At 38.3% G+C, this 23141-nt stretch overlaps 1 protein-coding gene across 1 annotated transcript in view; it reads left to right on the forward strand.

Annotated features, from left to right (window-relative positions):
• LOC127448302 (anion exchange protein 3-like) overlaps positions 1-23141 on the forward strand; it is a 98740-nt gene that overhangs the window by 33656 nt on the left and 41943 nt on the right. Inside the window, exons 6-8 of the mRNA XM_051710730.1 lie at positions 16062-16204; positions 16782-16962; positions 20534-20669. Of these exons, the coding sequence (XP_051566690.1) occupies positions 16062-16204; positions 16782-16962; positions 20534-20669 (460 nt within the window). The remainder of the gene's footprint in view (positions 1-16061; positions 16205-16781; positions 16963-20533; positions 20670-23141) is intronic.

Raw genomic sequence — 23141 nt, forward strand, 5'->3', positions numbered from 1 at the left:
TGATGAGTGTCTCCAGCCAGGTCTCCTAAGCAACCAAATTGGCCCGGTTGCTAGGGAGGGTAGAGTCACATGGGGTAAACTCCTCATGGTCGCTATAATGTGGTTCATTCTCGATGGGGCGTGTGGTGAGTTGAGAGTGGTTGTCACGGTGGATGGCGTGAAGCCTCCACATATTATGTCTCTTTGTCAATGCGCTCAACAAGCCACGTGATAAGATGCGCAGGTTGATGATCTCAGATGCGGAGGCAACTGGGATTCTTTTGGTAAGTTAGGGGGGTGCTGGGGTATTTGTGTCCATACTCACGAATGTGTTTTGGTGAGGCGAATCACTACGTGACCACGAGGATATAAAAGCGCATTGGGAATTGGGCATTCCAAATTGGGAGAAAAAGGAAAAAATAAATAAATAAATAAAAATGGGTGTTTCAGGGGGGTCACGTGAAGCCATGCAAGAGGCAGATGTGTGAGCGATGAGCTCTGCGCACTTTGCTAATTTTTGTTTATTCTCATGTTATAATCTGGTGAAATTCGATACACCCAGTTATACATTTGCTCTTTGAGGTAAAACATGGCAAAGAAGTCAAAATCCTCGGGCTCTGTAGACATTAAAGACACTTACGTGTTCAAGATGAAAGCCCGACAGGAGTACAGACCGGGGACTCAATTTAGATGGCGCGGCGGGAGAGGAGATCCAGCGTCAGTTGTCCAACATGTCGGTGATGCTGACTAAGGTTCTTGATGACTTGGAGGATCTCGCTGTAATACGTCGATCGATTACGGCGATGGAAATAAAATTATCTGAGATAGTTACAAGAGTGACTGATGTTGAGAGACAAATCGATTATTTGGAGTCTTCGGAGAGGGAATCATCCGCTAATCCGCCCGCGACCAAAGTTGATTTGGAACGGTTTTTTGAAAAGCTTGAAGATCTTGAGAATAGAAGCCGCAGGAATAACGTTCGAATAGTTGGAATTCCTGAGCATGAGGAGGGCTGAGATATGGTGAAATTCCTGGACGAGCACTTCCCGAGTCTGCTCGATATAACAGGCCACAAGCTGGAAATCGAGCGAGCTCACAGAGTCCCTGCTCGCAGATCTGCTGAGGGAGACGGGCCCCGATCGATTCTGGCCAGATTTCTGAGATCATCCGATAAAGATCTTGTGTTGCACCAGGCGAGGAGCAAAGGAAAGCTTTCTTGGAGGAATCATAATATTTTCTTGTTCCCGGACTTTGCGAGTTCGACAAGAGAAAAACACGATCGGTTCAGGGAATGCAAGAAACTCTTGCATCAACGTAAGATCACTTTTGCATTGATGTTTCCGGCCGAGCTGAGAATAGAAGTGAAGGACGGTTGCAAAGTATTTACATGTCCCAATCAGGCAATGTCTTTTATATAATACCTGTTACAATCTCTCCCTATAGATGTCCCCCTCTCTTATTTCAGGCAATTTGATAGCATAGCGAAGTCCTTCATTTGGAATGGTGAGCGTGCCAGGTTAAATTTTAATAAGTTACATAGGCCGATGGACAAAGGTGGGCTAGGTCTACCCAAGATTCTGTTTTATTATTATGCATTCGGTCTCAGATATTTGGCACATTGGTCGCTTCCACCTGAAAGTGCCCCTCCCTGGTTTTGTATTGAACAGGAACTTCTTGCCCCTATTTTTGCCATTGCAAAGCCTTTCCATCAAACAAACCAGAGAAGTTAAATCACACCCCGTTATTTCACATTTGCACTCAGTGTGGACAAAAATGTCCAGAGTGTTTAATTCAGATATTTATCTAAATGTTGCCTCAAGCCTATGGCTAAACCCCAAACTATGCATTAATAAGTCCCCTTTTTGTTGGTCTGAGTGGATTGCGAGGGGGGTTAATACCCTTGGTGATCTTTATGAGAGTGGTGTGATGAGATCCTTTGAAAATTTGGTTCAATATTTTGGGATCCCCAAATCTAAATTTTTTTAGGTATCTTCAGCTGCTACACTTGCTCTGTACTATTTTTGGGAATAGCATACACCCCCCTAGTGCGGCAGATACTCTGGGAGAGGTGATTTCTGCTTTTGGATAAGGCCATGAGGCAGCAGTGTATTATTCCTTATTAATTCAGAGTCTGGGGGATGGAGTCTCAACCACTCTCAAAAGACTATGGGAGAGGGATTTAGACCTGGAATTGGAGGAGGGAGAATGGGCTAGGATTTAAAAAAAAACATAAAAACTGCATCTAGAGATGCAAGGGTGCGCCTTATACAATTCAAGATTTTACATCTGTTCTAGTGGACCCCCTCTAAATTGTATAGGCTTGGTCTTAAAGACACACCCACCTGCTGGAGATGCCAATCAGAGTATGGAGATTTAACCCATGTCTTTTGGGGGTGTGTTGAAATTCAAAAGTTTTGGTTAAAGGTGCAGAGTCTGGTATGCGAGGTGTTAGGTATTCAGGTATTATTCTGCCCCAGACTCTGTATCTTGGGTGATGGGGCGGTCATTGACATTGTAAGTAGACACATAAAGAGATGGGAAGGGTGGCGGCCTTTGAGGAAGTTACTTTCAGAGGAACGGGGAGGTATAAAAATGTTCGTGGAGAAATGGGGAGGGTATTTGTCATTTGTGGATGTGTGATTATTGTTGTTGTGTTTTTTTTTTAATTTGTTTATTTATTTATTTTTTATGTATTTTTTTTATTTTTATGTGTGTGCATGTGTGTCTGTATCATTTAAGACCACTGTTATGTTGCTGGGGTTAGGGTGGGATTGGGAGGGGGAGGAGTAATAGTTGGGGTTAAGTTTGATTCTATGTATATATGTTTTGTTCTATGTACATTTATGTGAATCAATAAAAAATTGTTAATAAAATAAAAATAAAAATGGGTGTTTCATTTAGTTTTGACACACTTCCGGTTTAAGCCCCGCCCACATCTGGTTCTATCTGAATACAGAGACAGATCATTTTGTCATATGAACAGATACAAATACAAAAACAGATAATAGCTCTGCTGCACACCCCTACTCATAATGTTGAGTTTGTGTGCTTATCCTGGATGTCTCAGCTGAGTGGAGAACGTGAGATTAGAATTTTCATTTTGGATTAACTATCCCTTGAAGGATTAGAGGCATAAGTATATTGGGGAGACCGGGGCTAGTTGTCACACTTTTTAATCCAGTGAATATTTCTCAGGGTAGGTTTATTTCTGCATGGCCACATATGTTAAAGTCTTGGCTACACAAAAGCTACAGATCATGTTTCACTGTCCAAGAAAAAAAATATAGTTAATTGAACACATGCTGACTTTGCGACGATTTGCCCAAATTGTGGTCCGTGCTGTCACACTATATGGGGGGGGGGGGGGGGGGGTGATGGGGAAACATGTCCTCACTATCACAACCAGCGAAGTAAAATCGAAGCCTCTTTTTAAATCTACACCTGCATTAAACAGCCTATTATAGGCTTTTTAGTCAAATTTAAAATAGTTTTATAAAAATGATGAGATCTATCTATTGATCTATCTATTATCTACTGATCTGATCTACTTTATATATACAGTATACTTTATAATGTTTATGTGTGTTTATAATATTGTAAGTAAATAATAATAAAAAAATATTTTTTTTATTTTTAATAGTGAATGGTGACTTAGGTCATGACTGTGACTTGAGTCATTCTGCCTAATATCTCTTTTTGTGTTTCACAAAATAACAGAATTTTCATTTGGGGTGAACTATTGTTTTTTAAAAGAAAAACATTGCCCTGAATTTAACACCCCTGCTGTAAACACACTACGGTTTTTCCAACCAATCGAATGTTAGCGGAGAGATACAGGCTCATTTAATGAATGATCCTGCTGTTTACACTATGTGGCATACTGTACAGCTAATAATGTAATAACTAAATAGTCCACATGAATGAAGGCTAGAAGAGCACACAAGAGTGCATTTAGGTGGATGGATCCCCTCTAGCTTTAATTAACTTCACTGTGCCAATTGATTATCCTTTCCAAAGCCTCCGCCTGCAGCCCTTCCTGCTTTTAGAATAAAGGCAGCATTGACTGCTGTACTGCTGCAGATGACAAATCAGGCCGCCACACTCAGAACCGGCCATTGAATTTAAGCCCTAGATAGCACTATAGCTGACATATACATTATGGCTATACACTGCTCAGGTCTGGCCCACTCCTCTACACCAGTGATTCAGTGATGGCACATATGTCAAAACACTCGCTTATGTAATCCAAATAACTGATTTCTTTCAGTTGTTTTGTTAAGCTAAATGATCCATTTGGTTGCATTTTATTTACAGAGTGACTTGCAAATTAAGAGTTTATAATTGCTTACTTTCCAATAAGAGATGCCATTGAAAAAAAAAAATGATCTCTTTAATGTCTTTATATTGTTTCTCTTAGTCAGCAATGAGAAAACATGGAGAGAAAATGGAGACTTATGCTTCTGTCTCTTTCTTCGCCAGTTTGATATAAAGGCTCTAATAATCTCACGTCTCCTATGGAGTTTCAGAATAGATCTCAATTATGTCTCAGTTGCTTCTCCTATATGGCAATGAGATTAAATGGAGAGCTAATTGAGATTTATGCTTCAGTCTTTTCTTCTCCAGTTTTTCTCTTGAAAAAAAAAAAGGCCATAGTATTTCTTGTGTCTCCTCTAGAGGAACCAGAATAGATCTCAACAATGTCTCACTTGTTTCTTCTAGACAGCAATGAAAATCAATGGAGAGCAAATGGAGACTGACACCGAAGTCTCTATTTTTGACGAATTTGCTCCTCAGAAAAAGACCCTAGTAATCTTGCGTGTGTCTCCTCTCAAGTTTCATAATAGATCTCAACAACATCTCATTTGTTTCTGCTTGACAGCAACAAAATCAGCTGGAGAGCAATTGAAGACTTGCACTTAAGTCTATCTTTGGCAGATTGTCTCCTGAGATGAAGACCCCAGTAATTGCATGAGTGTTCTCTAAAGTTTTAGAATAGATCTCAACAATGTCTATTTTGTCTCTTTGACAACAATGAGGTTAAATGGAAAGCAACTTAAGACATATGCTTAACTCTTTCTTTGCCTATTTTTCACCTTAGTCCCTAGTAATCTAGCAAATTTCTCCTAGAGTTTCAGAAGTGATCACAACAATGTTCTTATTGTTTCTCCTACAGAGAGGATTGGAGTGCAAATTGAGACTTTTGCTGAAGTCTCCTGCTTCTCAGTTTTTATTTCCTCTTAGTAAAAGACTCAATTAATCTCACGTCTCCTCAGAGATGTGATTCTTCTGGATTAATCCTGAATTCCGTTTTTTCCGACCTAAAATGTGACTGTTAAAAAAATAAGAAGGGAGGAGGGTGGATGTTCATATTTCCTCGGGGGTTAATAAGTTATTGACAGTGTCCTGTCCGGTGCATTCTCAATAAGATTTTTTCACCCTAACGTGTCATTCAAACTTCCCTCTGAACTTTACTCACAAACTTTACTGCTGCTTCTGCGTCATGCACACACATTGTTGAACACGTGTGAGACAGAGGCTCCTGATTTTCACCGTCAGGACTTCATTCAATTAAGACAGGTTTATTTTAATTCATCAAGACAAATAAATTATTAGATATAAAACAGGTTTGAACCATTGCCACTGTTACTGACAGGTTAAAAATGGCTAGCTGCAATGTCAGTGTTACTGACGTGATATTTGTAGTGAAATTATTAAGTTGATCTTCACACAGGACCACCGATATTTTGTACTGTGCCCAAAGATTTCTAACTTAAGCCCTGTCTTCACATATACAAGTAGTCATTGCCAGTGTATCGAACCGTTTGTATTTATAATCATAAAACCCTGCAGATGCAGTCCAGACATTAGAAAATATTCAGTCTAGACAAATTTTTCCCCCGTTTAGATTGGGAAATGAACTTGGGTTACAGATGTAATAAAAATGGACATGAGTTTTTGGGACAAAACTCTGTTAATTTAAATGCACAATCCAGAAATAATACTAACCACGTGATGAAGAGGGGTCGGCACTCCTAAGAGATTATTACGCATCCTAACCCTTTGCCACATCTCCAATAAAGTTTCAGAAGTGATCTCAACAATGTCTCAATTGTTTCTCCTAGAAATCAATGTGATTAAATGGAGAGCAAATTGAGACTTTTTCTGAAGTCTCCTACTAGTAATCTTGCATGTATCTCCTCTAGAGATAGAAGTGATCTCAACAATGTCTCATTCGTTTCTCCCTCTGCTTCTCAGTTTTTTTTTCTTCTCAGAAAAAGACCTAAGAAATCTCACATGTATCTCCTCTAGAGTTTCTGAAGTGATTTCATCAATGTCTCAATTGTTTATCCTAGACAGAAATTAGATTAAATGGAGAACAAATTGAGACTTTTGCTGATATCTCCTGCTTTTTCTGTTTTTTTTTTTTTTTTTTTTTCATCTCAGAAAGACTCAAGCAATCTCACATGTGTCTCTAGAGTTTCAGAAGTGATCTCAAAACTCAACACTCCCCCGACAAAGAGTTCAATATGAAAAATTCTCACAGGCCCAAACTACTGTAAATGAGCTAGGTGATCCACATTCAATGCATAGCTCTATACTCTTACTGCATGTTAACGACTGGCTCATGTGAGCCTATATTTTATTTCTTCTAATACATTTTGAGAGAATCATTTTAGACAAGGTTGATTCCTAAATGAAAGATAGTGTATCCGAGAGCTTCACATGTTGTATTCTCCTGAGCTATGAAAGAGCGACCTCTGAGCAATAAGATGTTCCTTTGTGATGCAACTTTTCAATGTCTGTGCATGTAAAAATCTTTTCCAAATTTCCAGGCCATTGGATACATATCATTCTTTCTCAATGCTACAGGATGGTAAGTGGCTTAGCACCAGGCAGGTAACCGCTGCAAACGAGACAGGGTTCTAGAAGCAGCCATGGTTTTCATGGAGATCTGTAATGTGGAGACAGTGCTGTGTAATGTGTGTCAGCATTGCTGTTGTTTCGGATGGAGGTTTCACCTGTGCTGTCTGATAGGGTGATGTAATGAGCTCTAGGCCTGTGATTCATCCCAGTGACGGGTGAAAACAGGCTACAGTACTGCATCACTGTCCCTCATGGAGTCGCAGGATCAATGGACAACGTCATGGAAACTAGAGAGGCAGCCAATAGATTGGTGCGATACCTAAAAAGTAGTTCAGATGTATGAACATTTCCTCTGGATCATCAGCCAACTCCAGTGTTCCCTGCTGTTTGCTTGCGTATGGAAGGACACATCTTGCACAACTCGAATCCACTCGGAAACCCTGAGGCTATACACTGTTTTCTCATCAGTTGTTCAGGTGGATCTTACAACAATCAGTGGTTTGAGTTCCCAACTACAGAGAAATTGTCTTCTTTTCTTTTTAACGAATCATTCTTTAGCAGAATTTGATTGCAAATGTGATAGTTTGCAAGATTCCTTCTTGTTCCATAGTTCTGGAAAACTTTGCTTCCTGGACCCACTTTTAAAACCCAGAAGACTGGACTGTAATCTGTCTGGGTTGAGACACAGTCAAACTCATTGAGGAATAGTCTGCATGTGCATTCTACTGCGTTAACAGAAGAAGGGACAAAATTGCGGCACAGAAGAGGGTGACATCCTGGATGGTCCGAAGGTATCAGGTGTGGAGATGACAGAAGTAGAGCAGGAGAAAAAGAGGAACCCCTCAGGGGATGGATGCTGTGATACAGGCACTGGAAAAGGGCATTATAGGGATCAGGAAAACATACTGGGGAGCTTTGCCGTGGATGGCTTTGAAGACTTTGAAGAATTTGTGCTGGATTTTGACGATTATGATCTTCTGGAGTCCATCCACTCACACCTTGGCTCTCCAATTGAACCCATTCGTAAGTGTACTTACTTTAGAAAGTTGGAAGTAAGACAAAGGCTAATATTTTCCAAACACCTCAGTTTTGTAGATCAAAATTTTAAAGCAATTGTCACAGGAGCATTTTGCTTCACACTTACATCATTTTCAACAGAATTTGTCCATTGTCTATTTTTGAGAATCGTTTGCAATTTAGTTTAGGTGACATAATGGCAAAAAGCCTCAACGTTTCTGTGCTTTTGTGGTAGAGTTTGCAACAGGCAACGCTTGATGAAATCCAATAGGTTTTTCCATTTGCATTACTGTGGTTATGACATTGTAAAAGTGCACTCCACCCACCATAGATCTTGCTCGCATTGGAAATTGATTGCTGGGAAATTTGAACTGAGTTGTTTTTATTGATCCTGCAGGGACGCACAAGCTAATTAATGTCAAGCTGAGTCATTGCAAACCGTATCATTATGAAAGGTTTCATGATCTCCAGTGATGTGTGTGTTTGAGTGGATGGCTTTTGAAGTTTGCATTCCCTTCCTTTGACACCTACACACACATACATACATAACTCAGGGCAGAGTCACCTCAGGTAATACTTCATTCAGACATACAATTATTGTGTGTTACTGCCACATTGACCACTATAAATATAAGTGTAAATGGAGTCCAAAATGTTTTGTGATCTAATTTGGAGGTAGTCAGGAACGCATGTGGCTACGTTGCATTTGCGGTGTAGTTATGTTTTCTTGTTGCCCAGCTGGTAGAGTACGGCACGAGCAATGCCATAGTCATTCATTTTTTAAGGAACACACATACTGGAGAATATAATCTGAATTTTATTTAATATAGTAGCTTCACTACAATAATAATCAGCATTCCCTTTGAAATGTCACGTTTGTGATGAGCTTAAAGGATTAGTTCTCCCCAAAATTTAAATTCTCTCATCATTTACTCACCCTCATACCATCCCAGATGTGTGTGACTTTCTTTCGTGTTCTGAACACAAACAAAGATTTTTAGAAGAATTTCTCAGCTCTGTAGGTCCATACAATGCAAGTGAATGGGCACCAAAATTTTAAGCTCCAAAATCCACATAAGGGAAACATAAAAGTACTCCAGACGACTCTTGTGGTTAAATCCATATCTTCTGAAGCAATATGATAGGTGAGAAACAGATACATTTTTAAGTCCTTTTTCCTTCACTTTCTCCTTCTGTTTTTAGTGATTCACATTCTTTGTGCATATCGCCCCTACTGGGCAGAGAGGAAAATTTATGACAATAAAATGACATAAATATTGATCTGTTTCTCACACACACACATCATATCATGTCTGAACACATGGATTTAACCACTAGAGTCATATGGACTACTTTTATGCTCCCTTTATGTGGATTTTGGAGCTTCAAAATTTTGGCACCCATTCACTTGCATTGTGAGGACCTACAGAGCTGAATATTCTTCTAAAAATCTTTATTTGTGTTCTACAGAAGAAAGACAATCATACACATCTGGGATGCCAGTAGGGTGAATTAATCATGAGAACATTTTCATTTTTGGGTGAACTATCCCTTTAAGGCTACATTCACACTAATATGTGTTTGTTTGAAAATGCATTGATTTTGCTACGTTCATGCCTGTCATCCATACGGGAACAGCGGTTTCCTCCACTGAAAACTGAGATTTTTGAAAATGCTCTCTAGTACCACACTTAAAAAAACAATAACTTTAGAAAACTGAAAACGGATTAGAGTGGACATGGCATAAACTTTGGAAGTGTATTTGGAAGTGACTTTTGTCATTTGCATGCATTTGTCAACATGTAGTAACACACTAAAGAAATGTCCTGTGTGTAGTAATGGAATCAGAAGTCAAGTCTTGCCTGACCAGTTGTGATTGGGTTAGCAATCATTGTCTTGGGGACACACAGTGGCACACATTTCACACAAAAAGATGGACATAGATGTGGTCCAATGCAATCCCAGTAATCAAACAGAAAGTTCAGACAATACATTGGATTTTGAAGGCTTTCCACTGACAAGCACAGGCCTACTGATGTATTTTGAAAAACAATAAGGCCCTGGGGCTTGATGCTTTTGACTTTGTGTTGAGTTTCCCCCAAGGCTTTTCTCTGTTTCTCTGCTCTGTGAGAACTCTGTGTGAAGAGCAGACAGACAGTCTAGTGCATGGCAATTTCCATCTTATCTCTCTATCTCAGTGCCCTATTCAGATAAACACAAACTGTTCCATAATACTCTGACTCAGATACAATCACAATCCAGTTAATGACAAATAAGGACAAACATGATTTTCTTAATCAGTATTTTTGTTTTGTTTTCCAGTAAAAATATCTAAACATCCTTAAAATAAGAGAAAATTAATTGAGAAGCAAAATTGTGTAAGATATAGCACTTGTTTGGTAAAACTTTATAATAAGGTTCAGTTTGATAATTTTTTTAATGCATTAGGTATCATAAACTTACAATAAACAATACTTAATTAAATAATTTATTAATCTTGGTTAATGTTAATTATGAAAATACAATTGTTTAATGTTAATTTTTGTTAGTTCAAACATATATACAACTTTTGATTTAAAAAGATGTATTCATATGTGTTGAAATTAACATTAACCAACATTATTATGTGCTTTAAAAGTATTGTCATTGTTAGTTCATGTTAAGTAATGTAGTTAACTAACATTAACGAGTACAACCTTATTGTAAAGAGTTACCACTTGTTTTCTGAGAATATACCTTGAATTAAATTTACTTTTCTTATCCCACTGGAAAAATATTTACTTCTTGTTTTAAGCATCACAAAATGTTGTTTGATTTATGCTTAAGACAAGAACAAATGAAAAGAAGATGAAGAAGAAGAAAAAAAGATTGCCCAATATGGTAATTAAAAAAAATAAAAAAATAACAATAATAATAATAATAATAAAAAACACCTTCATTTGACAACTACTTAAAACATTTATTTCCAGAAATTTCAACCTTTAAATTTCTTAAATACAGTCTCACCACATAAATATTTTGGACTGCAAGGTTAAAATTCTAATTCTGAAACTGAAAACAGAAGAAGTGTATTCAACTCACTCTCCAGAGTACAGCTAAAAGACATGGCCAGTATATTGTTAACTCCAAACCCCAGAGAGAAGGCCCTGCACATAAGTATGTAGACTTCAGATCTATGCGGAGCTGTATTTTTTTATGAGGGGGGATTTAAAGGCATGAGGAGACAGAGTGAAGCTAGGGGAGAAAAGCAAAAAAAATAAAAAAATAATAATAAGACCTTTGTTTACTGAGCATCCCGAACTACTGGGACAACTCAAACCAGCTGAGGCCTACAGCGTCCTGGCAGCCCCCAACACTTGAAGAGTCCTGGCCTTTGCTTGGCACTCAAAACAGCTGGAGAGAGAAGGCTTTTCATAATACAATTATTCAAAATGAAATAAAAACCTCAGGTTATAGCCTGAAATTATACAATATTAAATCATAGCAATGTTTTTTGGAATGGCCTGTGGCCTTAAGCATCCAAACTACATATTTTTGACTTTCAGATGCACTAAGCCGATATTGTTTCAGATTTTTTTGGGCCTGATTTTTGCTCTTCTGATTAAATCAAACCTCTACCAAATAAATGTATTTCAATTTCATCTTGTTAAAAAAAAAATTGCAGACTCTCACTAATTTATTTCATGTGTCTACTTACAATGTCCAACAGTGTATGTAGATGCATCACAGGAGATCTACTGTATGTAATTTTTGTTATGCTGTCTGAAAGTCATGAAAATTCCCACCACAGTGTCATTTTCAGCACATCTCAAATTCCGTATTGTGTTATAGTGTTATGTAATAGTATTCTGTGAAGGAAATGGCATTTTTAGCGTTTTATAATAAAATGCCCAACTCATTTGTCTTGCTAAGGCTATTCATAGCTTACATTTTATGTATCCTAAATACACACAATATAATTCTATTTTCACACTTTTTGCATAATTTGACAAAATTACAGCTTCACTGCTGACAAATGATATTTACCTTGATTTTTTTCTTTATTTTCCTCAAACATCACTTATTTAATATCAAGCGTACTCATTCACTGACACGTTTGCAGACTTGGTACAAAAATTATTAGTCAGTACAAAATGTATTACGAAGTACAAAATTATTAGGGGCAAACATTTTTTGATGTGATGGAAATGACGCCACAACAGTGGGACAGTCATAGTTTTTTTTATTTTTTATTTATATAAATGTTTTTCATACAATAAATATTGAAATTTTTTGTTACCTTTCAAGAAGGTAACTTCGACGCTGCGTCAGAAGCTGATGCTATGGAAGGACCTCCCAATGGTGTTGACTTTGAAACCCTAAACTGTCACACCAGTTTGACTGGCTGTGATGCTTGGCCTTCCGTCTTATGCTGACACCATCATGGGCATATAAACAGGAGCCCAGCGCACACCATCAGAATTTTTCTGTTTTAGGGCAGCGTAGACATATCTCATTCTCTGTAACCCTAAAGGGACTGTATGAGTGAGACATGAGAGGATGCGATCCGATGAACACGTTCTGTCCATTCAAATAAAACAAAAACAAACATAAAAAAGTGAAAGGTTCACAGCGTTGGCATGCCTTCGAGCTTCGCTGCCAGTGCTGTCCTTTTCAGAGTTGCACATTATGACTTGACATTCTCCCTATTCAGTGAGAGTTCAGGTCTCTGGGGCAGCTTCCATTGCGGTGCTTATTAAAAGCACCATGCCACTAACTGGCAGGTCTATGTGTGGCATGATGTCAGTGGAATGACAACCCTGGCTAAAAATGTCGCTTTCTCTGCTGTTGTGTGACATCTTTACAGTAACACAGGATGATTAGCCCTGTTTTTACTGTTGTATGCCAGAAGATGGCCATGTTGCAACTCAGTGATTTTAAATATTGTCTAGGCAGTCCTCTTGCTTTCCCTGCAGTTGCGATCCAGGAATGAGTTTGTGGCATGACAGGACATTTCGATGCCTGTTTTTACAGTGTTGACGCCATGTCAGAAGACTGCCATGTCACAACACAAATTTGGACCTCGTTGCAAGGCATGCATGCTCATATACCCTGTGGAGGGTTTTGAATTCCCAGGATAACACTCTCGCTTTTGTTGTATGACAGGAACAACAACACTATTCCAGTCTTTGCTGTTGGCGGAATGCCAGAAGTGTGCCATGCCCCAACACAACTGACAAACCTCGTAGCGGAATCCACAAGGCACAAACATGTTCACAAAAGTGAGCAAAAATCCATCTGAGCTGACTCAGTTGAGCCAAGTGATCTCCCCTGTTGGTGGGTGGCATTCAGTTGTCAGCGGCCACACACTGAGCATAGTTGAACACATGCTTTGGTGTATAAGACAACCGTCCACCTCAATGGTGTTCTGTCCTTCACTGTATGGTGCGGGATACATCGTTTTACACTCAACCTCCTCACCAAAGATGTAATAGGGGAATTTCCTGAGTACAAGGCACAGAACTGCTTCAACAGCCGCAAATTTTCTGGTCACCATGTAGAACGGTGGGCTGTTGCCCATACTGGACTTGTGGCGCTATTAGACACTTATAAGTCTCCATTTAAGGGAGGTACTCCGTCCGTCCACTGGAATGGTTTGTGTCAAGTGAATCACAGATGCAAAAATGCAGATAACTTCTTGTTGCAAGCCATTCTTGAGATTTGCCTTCAAGGGGACTGCATTCCAGTTTAAGGTCTTGCCCTTTGGAGTTGTCCTTGGCTCCTCACACACATCAAATGTGTTGATGCAGCGCTCACTCCGCTGAGGCCAAGCTGTGTCCATGTTACCTCGATGATTGGTTGCTGATAGCTCAATCGAAGGTACAAGCGTGCAAGCACAGAGAGAGCTAGCACATTGGAAAAAAGGCGAGTGGAAAAAGAGCGTGTGAGTGCCCAGTCAGCAAGTTTCCTTCTTAGGAATGAAACTTGACTCAGTAACCATGTCGGTACCTTACCAGTGAATGCGTTTAATCCATTCTCCTATACTTGACAAGCTGCAGAAAACCTTGTCATTGCGTCACTACCAGCGAGCACTGGGCTTGATGGCTGCTGCAGCCTCCATCACCCTGCTAGGCTTGCTAAGGATGAGAACTCTCCAGTGCTGGCTCAGCCCAAGGGTCTCTCATCAGGATCCCTCCCTGCTTCCCTCCTTCCCACTAACCAGGAATATGTGTTAAGACATTGGACAACTACCTGGTATGGATAGTGTCTCTGTCTTTGCATTGAGTCATTGGTTTATTGTTCCCCACTTTCCATGCTATTTTCCAGTATGAAGGGTTGTCTATAGGAATACCTTTTACTTCTCTGTTCGCTAGTAGGCATTTCCCTATTAGTAGGACGGCGTTATGGTATATGGCTCCCATAGCAGCATTGAAATTGCCTACTTGAAAGGGAACATCTTGGTTACTCACGTAACATTGGTTCCCTTTAAAGGAAGGAACGGCATGTTGCTTAGCTTTGCCACACTACTGTATTTTCATTGTTAAGAGACAGAGAGATACACTCTCCTTCAGTCTGAAAATCCTGATGGTGTGACATTGGGCTCCAGTTATATGCCCACGATGATGTCAGCAAAGGGCAGAGAACTAAGCATCACCAGCTAATCAAATTGGCGTGATGGTATTGGGTTTCAAAGTCAATGCCCCCATGCAGTTTCCCCCATTGCATCAGCTTCTGGTGCAGTGCCAGTCCTAGACTTTTGGGGGCCCTAAGCAATACTTTGTGTGGCTCCCGTCAGTGTGTCTGTAATCCCCAAAACAATCCCCCCACCCCTTAAGCCTGTTTCACAGAGCAGTTTCGTAGTAAACAAACAACTTACATTTAGTTAATTCTAAGGAACATTAGTATTTATTATTTTTTATACTGAAAATAAGCCAACATTATATAAGGTGCCAATTTTCAATAAATAAAAGGAAAGGAACATAAAGCTATTCTGAAGGGTCAGTTCGCAAAATTTACCAGAAAATATGTAAGAGATTTTTTTTTCTCAAGAAATCTGAAGTATGAGTGAACATGTGAGTATATTTCTCTAAATGTGCACACTTTGGACTAAAAGTTCTAATGGATATTGTTTATTGAAGCATTAACATGGCATAGCATATTCAGCACAGCTTGCATGATTGCACAGGTATGTGATTGTTACATTGTTTACTGCAAATCATATACTTTGTCGCGTTTTGATTTTGCATACTTTGATGAGTACTGACACAAATTAAAAAATTACTTTCAACATGGCATTTCTGTCTTAAAACAGTGGTCTAATAGCTGGAGAACTGGAGTATGAGCTTTCTAATGATAATGTAAAAATGAAATAAGAATTTTAAAAATGATAAGAGTACATACCTTCTTCTTGCTTTATCGTTTTACTTTCCTGCTGTGTTTTCTCCCTTTTTTCATCTCCTGATGTGTAGTAACCATAGCCATGCCGATCTGCTACGTTATGCATCTCATTTTACCTGTGCATGTCAGAAATGGAAAAAAAAATAATTAATTATAATAATTATAATAACCCCCCAACCCCCTCCTCTTCTTCCTTTACAGTTGACATTACATTAATATTTGCATGTAATATAATTTTTTTTACCGTTATGGTTATGTTTTCATCAAGGAGCTCTCCTGTTCGCATGGCAACAAACCCCTGTACAGGCTGCTTATAATGTCTTCGACAGCGTGGGGGCCCCCTGGCGAATCAGGGGCCCTACGCAACTTGCATCTATTGCGTAGAGGAAGGACCGGCACTGTTCTGGTGCAGCGTCTTATTCCCTCTTTTTTTAGGCAACCTAAGGTTAAATGAGTAACCAAGACATTTATTTCACTCTTTGTTTAAAATATGTATTTATATATATATATATATATATATATATATATATATATATATATATTATAATGGATTTTCATAGTTTAATGCTAAAGATGCATAAAAGGTAGTTGAAAGGTATTAAAAATAAATGATGAAGGATTGTAAAACGTTTCCTAGTCAGTTCCTAGTCCTATTTAAGGTGACTGTCATATAACAAAAATAAAAAAGTTGAAATATCTTCGTTTTAATAAAAAAAAAAAAAAAAATCAACCCCTGGGACTTGAAAGTGCCTGAAGTTGAAGAAACATCCTTATACAAATTAACATTTCTATTCAGCTTTTTTACCTCACTTTTAATTTTGAAGGTCACCGCTTTGAGGACAATCCCGGGGTTAGACGTCACCTGGTCAAGAAATCATCACGTTGTCAAGTTCCACAAACCAGCAATAGCTCTCCACCACTATCAAGTCTGAAGAGGAGGAAGAGGTTGGAGAAGAAAACCCATGAGGTGTGAGCCAATAGTGTAAATACCTAGCTAGAATATCAGCATAAATTGTAGTCCACATTGCTGCTTATTCTGGCCAAGGACCCCCCTCTTAGACTGGAACAGACCGTCCGACTGAAAATTATGTCATTTAGGGGTGGGTTTATTTGAAAAACTAGATTCCACAGGAATAGACCCACACTGAATGACTTCTTCAAATAATTGCACTGTAGTGTGGCTGTGCAAAAAACATAATCAAAATCATGAACTTTGACAAAATAATGAAAATCATAAACTTAAAATTACTTTGAAGTATGATTATTTCGCAGTCAAAATTAATTTGGTTCATTTTAAGAGAAACATTTGAGACAAAGTTGATGCTTAAATGAAACATAGCTCCATTAAGTCTCATGAGCTATGAAAGAGCAAACTCTGAGCAATAAAGTTTCCTCTCTGTGTTGCCTACATAGAAAATAGCCTCCTGGTGGCTTAGCCAAGATGGTCACTGATTGGTCTGACTTGCCTTAAAGTGACTTTGGTTGCTATTCTTTAAAGTGTTTTATGATGTGCAATTGACACTGCTCTTTTCCTGCCACTGTAGGTGTTTGTGGAGCTCAATGAGCTGATCGTGGATAAGAACCAGGAGATGCACTGGAAGGAGACGGCGCGTTGGATCAAGTTTGAGGAGGATGTGGAGGAAGAGACGGATCGCTGGGGTAAACCGCATGTGGCCTCCCTGTCCTTCCGTAGTCTCTTGGAGCTTCGCAGAACCATCACACATGGTGAGAGCTGACTGCTCTGCCAGCCCACTGATGGGCACTTAGAAAGTGTTCAGTGCCTGAAATCCCTGTCCAATCCTCAAATCCACACACTTTTCTAGTTCAGACATTGATGACAAACTCTGCATTATTTAAATCGCTAGTGCCTGATTTGCACTACACATATATTGCAGAATGGATTTCAACCTCATATTTTGCTTGGAATCTCAGAGAAAAATATTATATTTCAGGCAAAATATTAGCTTCTTTCACCATTCACTTTCATTTTATGGAAAGAATATGTAACGAATTTAATGGTGACTAAGGCTGACAGTTTGTCTATTATCTACTTTTGTTTTCCACAGTAGAAAGAAAGTCATATGGGTTTGGAACAAGATGAGGGGGAAAAAATTATGACAGAATTTTTATTTTTGGGCGAATTATCCCTTAAACATCTGGTAAAGTATATTGTTAATTATTCATGACTTTTTCTAATCTTTTGAGAACTGATTATGAGCAAAATTTCAACTTGATAACACTCTTCAACCATCTTGGTTGCATTACTACTAAGTGGTTGTTACATTACTAATATTTGGGGTCTCTGAGATATACAAGGTCCGACCGCAAATATAAAACATGAATAAATGCGATGATTTTTTGCATGCTTTGATTAATTGACTGGTGTACACACTGTACCAGTGCACTCCTGCCATTTGTACATTTTGATTTATTTTATTATATTTATTGTATTTTTTACAATGTGATTTTGTCTGGGTCAAATTGTGTGTATATATATATATATATATATATATATATATATATATATATATATATATATATATACATACACACAGTGTATATACATACACCGATCAGCCACAACATTAAAACCACCTGCCTAATATTGTGTAGGTCCCCCTCATGCCGCCAAAACAGTGCCAACCCGCATCTCAGAATAGCATTCTGAGATGCTAGACTTCTCACCACAATTGTACAGAGCGGTTATCTGAGTTACCTTAGACTTTGTCAGTTCTAACCAATCTGGCCATTTTCTGTTGTCCTCTCTCATCAACAAGGCATTTCCATCTACAGAACTGCCGCTCACTGGATGTTTTTTGTTTTTGGCACCAGTTCTATGGACGGAAATTCCTTGTTGATGAGAGAGGTTAACAGAGAATGGCCAGACTGGTTTGAACTGACAAAGTCTACGGTAACTCAGATAACCGCTCTGTACAATTGTGGTGAGAAGAATAGCATCTCAGAATGCTATTCTGGGATGCGGGTTGGCGCTCTTTTGGCAGCACGAGGGGGACCTACACAATATTAGGCAGGTTGTTTTAATGTTTTGACTGACCAGTGTGTGTGTGTGTGTGTGTGTGTGTGTGTGTGTGTGTGTGTGTGTATATATATATATATATATATATATATATATATATATATATACACACACACACACACACACACACACACACACACACACACACACACACACACACACACACACACACTGGTGGCCTGAAGTTTGGAATAATGTACAGATTTTGCTGTTTCGGAAGGAAATTGGTACTTCAATTCACCAAAGTGGCATTCAGCTGATCACAAAGTATAGTCAGGACATTACTGATGTAAAAAACAGCACCATAACTACTTGAAAAAATCATTTTTGATCAAATCTAGACAGGCCCCATTTCCAGCAGCCATCACTCCAACACCTTATGCTTGAGTAATCATGCTAAATTGCTCATTTGGTGCTAGAAAATCACTTGCCATTATATCAAACACTGCTGAAAGCTATTTGGTTCGTTAAATGAAGCTTAACATTGTCTTTGTGTTTGTTTTTGAGTTACCACAGGATGCAATAGACTGGCATGTCTTAAGGTCAATATTAGGTCAAAAATGGCAAAAAAAAGAAACAGCTTTCTCTAGAAACTCATCAGTTAATTGTTGTTTTGAGGAATGAAGGCTATACAATGCTTAAAATTGCCAAAAAACTGAAGATTTCATTCAAAGATGTACACTACAGTCTTCAAAGACAAAGGACAACTGACTCTAACAAGGACAGAAAGAGATGTGGAAGGCCAGATGTACAACAGAGGATAAGTACACTCAGAGTCTCTAGTTTGAGAAATAGACGCCTCACATGTCCTCAGCTGACAGCTTCATTGAATTCTACCCGCTCAACACCAGTTTCATGTACAACAGTAAAGAGAAGACTCAGGGGTGCAGGCATTCTGGGAAGAATTGCAAAGAAATAGCCACTTTTGAAACAGAAAAACAAAAAGAAAAGGTTAGAGTGAGCAAAGAAACACAGACATTGGACTACAGATCATTGGAAAAGAGTGTTATGGATTTTAACCCCATTGAGCTTTTGTGGGATCAGCTAGACTGTAAGGTGTGTGAGAAGTGCCCAACAAGACACCCACATCTATGGCAAGTGCTACAGGAAGCGTGGAGTGAAATGTCACCTGAGTATCTGGACAAACTGACAGCTAGAATGCCAAGGATCTGCAAAGCTGTCAATGATCTACGTGGAGGATTTTTTGATGAGAACTCTTTGAAGTAGTTCTGAATTTTTTTTTTTTTTCAAATTGTAATAGTAATTTTTCACATTATTAATGTCCTGACTATACATTGTGATCAGCTGAATGCCACTTTGGTGAATAAAAGTACCAATTTCTTTCCATAAGGGCAAAATCTGTACATTATTCCAAACTTTTGGCCACCGCCAGTTTATGTATGTATGTATATATATATATACTACCAGTCAAAAGTTTTGAAACGCTTGACTGAAATGTTTCTCATGATCTTAAAAATCTTTTGATCTGAAGGCGTATGCTTAAAAGTTTGAAATTAGTTTTGTAGACAAAAATATAATTGTGCCACCATATTAATTTATTTCATTATAAATCTAAAATTGTATTTTAAAAAAAAGTTTTTGAAATTGATGACTTGGACCAAATAATAAAGAAAAGCAGCCAATAAGTGCCCAGCATATAGATGGGAACTCCTTCAATACTGTTTAAAAAGCATCCCAGGGTGATACCTCAAGAAGTTGTTTGAGAACATTTCAGAAAATTCTAGGCAAAGGGTGACTACTTTGAAGATGCTAAAATATAACATTGTTTTGATTTATTTTGGATTTTGTTTAGTCACAACATAATTCCCATAGTTCCATTTATGTTATTCCATAGTTTTAATGACTTTACTATTATTCTAAAATGTGAAAAAAAAAAATTATAATAAAGAATGAGTAAGTGTTTCAAAACTTTTGACCGGTAGTGTGTATATAGGTAGATAGATAGATAGATAGATTGTATACACTGCATATAGTTCTGCTGAAGAATTTCTCAAGAAGAACAGCTCAAGAATTTCAGAGATGAAATATCACCAAACGAACACCTTCATAGAACAAAAATGTCATTTTGTCATATTAAAGAGGCATGCTAGCCCAGTATGTATTTGTTTGCCTTTGCGTGCTTGAATGTTTCATAAGCTGAAAGGGGTAAAAATGTGTATTGTTGCAGTCTGTTAATAAATGCAGCATATTTGCCAACATGACTCTATTCATGACCAAAGTTTTTGATCTACTACCCAGGTGCCATAATGCTTGACATGGATCAGACCACACTGCCTAGCATCGCCCACTTGCTGGTCGAAACCATGATTATCCTGGACCAGATCAGAGCTGAAGATAGAGCCAATGTGCTGCGAGTCCTGCTGCTCAAACACAGGTAAGTGAGGTCGCACATCAATACTCCAAACAAGGCTCATATTGATTCACTGTGGGCCTTGATGCCAATGTCTTTTATCACAACAGCTGCCTCTATTGGTTTCCTGCTAAATGAAGGGCTGTGGATTACATACGTAACAAATAGGCTTTTTATGACAGAGTGCTTGGCTATTTAAAAAGCTATTTAAATACTTAAAAAGCTGTTTTAAGTATTTGTATTTAACGTGGCTTAGACAGGGCTTTGGGGCTCCTTGTCTCTCATAAAGGATTGTGAAGTGCTGTGTGTTTTCTTTAAGCTCTGCTCCTTCACTGGATCATGCTCTGATGTCAGAACGGTACACTACATGAATGCTGCGAACACAATGAAAATTGCATGGCCTCCTCTACTGAAAAGGAGACTGCATTAACAATTTGTAGGGTTGGGAATCATAAGGAATTTAATGATTTAACCCATACTTTAGATTTCATTTTTCCTTGTGGATGTCATGTGCACTACAGGTGCGAAGTTAAGTATATGCCATGAAAAGGTGACTTTATAATGGCAAGAAACAATTAATTAACACACTAGAAAGTTAAATGTTTATTCAGAAAATAAGACATGAATTGATCGTCATGACCAGGGCTCTGATGCTAATACTTAAATCTACACTATTTAAGATTTTTTTTTTTTTTGTTAGAAATTAACAAAATTTCCTTAATAATCAAGTACACCAACAATTCGTCTTCCAAACCATGTTTTTGCCTTACCCCGAATCACTATGGTAAGCCTATAATAATTATTTATATTTTAGAGCTGTCGGGACGGATTTGGTGGGAAATTGCATACTTCCATCAGTCATCTGTGCATGCTTATGTCATGTCCGTAAATAAAGAAAAGAAGGTCCAGCTAGCTACTACAGCGTGTGTATATGTACGGAGTTATGTGTAGTAGTAGTTTGAAGCTGACAGCTTGTATCCACAACAAAAGAGCAATTAACTATGGATAGTTCCAAAAGGCAACCCTCTGGGGAATCACCCGTTTTCAAAATAAAGACACCTTGAACCGAGAAGAGTCTGCAAGCAAAAAAGGGAAAGTGACAGAGCCCGTAATAATAAAACACAAATCAACATCGGCTTGGAGGTGAAAACTCAGAGATCTGAAAGGATATAAAACTGACCCAGAGATGGCTTTTTTCTTGCTCGACAGGTAAGATATTTTATTGGACCGATAGTTATGCAGGTAGCTCTCTTAGTGCCGTAGTTCGTTAGATAGCGCTAGCCACTCTAATGTGGCATTTTATTATGGATTGTGGTACTGCAGTGCTTGATTTCATTTTCGAGGAAGGACAGTAACAAATTTAAACTTTATGCTGGTAACAATACCATCTCAAAACCAGTTACTACAGATATCCATCTTTTTCTTTCTTTTGTTATTTATTTATTTTATTTTTTGAGGTGAGGGGGCGAGATTTGATGTCATTAGTGACATATGCTCTGATAAGATCACCTGTAACCATGGTTACACCGGCCATCAGATTCATCCGCGCAGAAGAACAGAGCCAAAGCCCAACTCACATAATTACCAAAACAATGTTCCTTCGCAAGTAACTTGCAGTTTTATGTTTCAACCGCTAGAGGACCAAAAGTTACATTGTGTAGCTTTAATATTTCTGCCTAAACTGGCCAAAGAATGCAGTCGCTTCAGAACCATTAACAGAATCAAACATCATGAAAATCATTCGGTTCCAATAAAAAATAAAAAATAGCACCAGTTCTTAATAAGAACTGGCTTTGGATTCCCAACCATTACTGTTTGTAAATGGTGCAGTGCCTTTTATAGATGCATAGTGTGTTCCTTTGATTTAACACCCTAAAAGGGTTTGAAATATGACAGATGTCATGTTCATATATGTTCATTATAAGTAAAAACGCTTGTTTGTAGTCTGATACTAACCAACAAATGTATTTGTTATCCACAGTATACATTACATCATATCAAGGATAACAAAGTATGCTATTTCTTTTTTAAGTTTGAAGTGACAGTTCATACAAAAATACAAATTCTGTCATGTCATTCCAAACCTGTATAATTTTCTTTCTTGTTTGAATCACACAAGGAAATGTTTGGTCTAATGTCAATAGACTTGCATACATCTGATTTTGTGTTTCACAGAAGAAAGTATACAATGTGGGGTTGAAATGACGATGAGTAAAAAATGACAACATTTTCATTTTTGGATGAACTCTTCCTTTAAAATCTAGTTGTTTTCTCTTGCTGTGGTCTTTGTGACATTGGATCTGCTCAGAGGTGCATAATTGTGGTCTACTAGAGGTGTTTAATGTGCCAAGCTTAAAACACACACACACACACACACACACATACACACACGTTGGTGCGGCTATCCTTATGAGGACTCTCCATAGACATAATAATTTTTATACTGTACGAAGTATAGATTCTAACTCCTAACCCTACCCCTAAACCTAACCCTCA

The sequence above is a fragment of the Myxocyprinus asiaticus genome, chromosome 11, assembly GCF_019703515.2.
Source record: "Myxocyprinus asiaticus isolate MX2 ecotype Aquarium Trade chromosome 11, UBuf_Myxa_2, whole genome shotgun sequence".
Taxonomy (NCBI): domain Eukaryota; kingdom Metazoa; phylum Chordata; class Actinopteri; order Cypriniformes; family Catostomidae; genus Myxocyprinus; species Myxocyprinus asiaticus.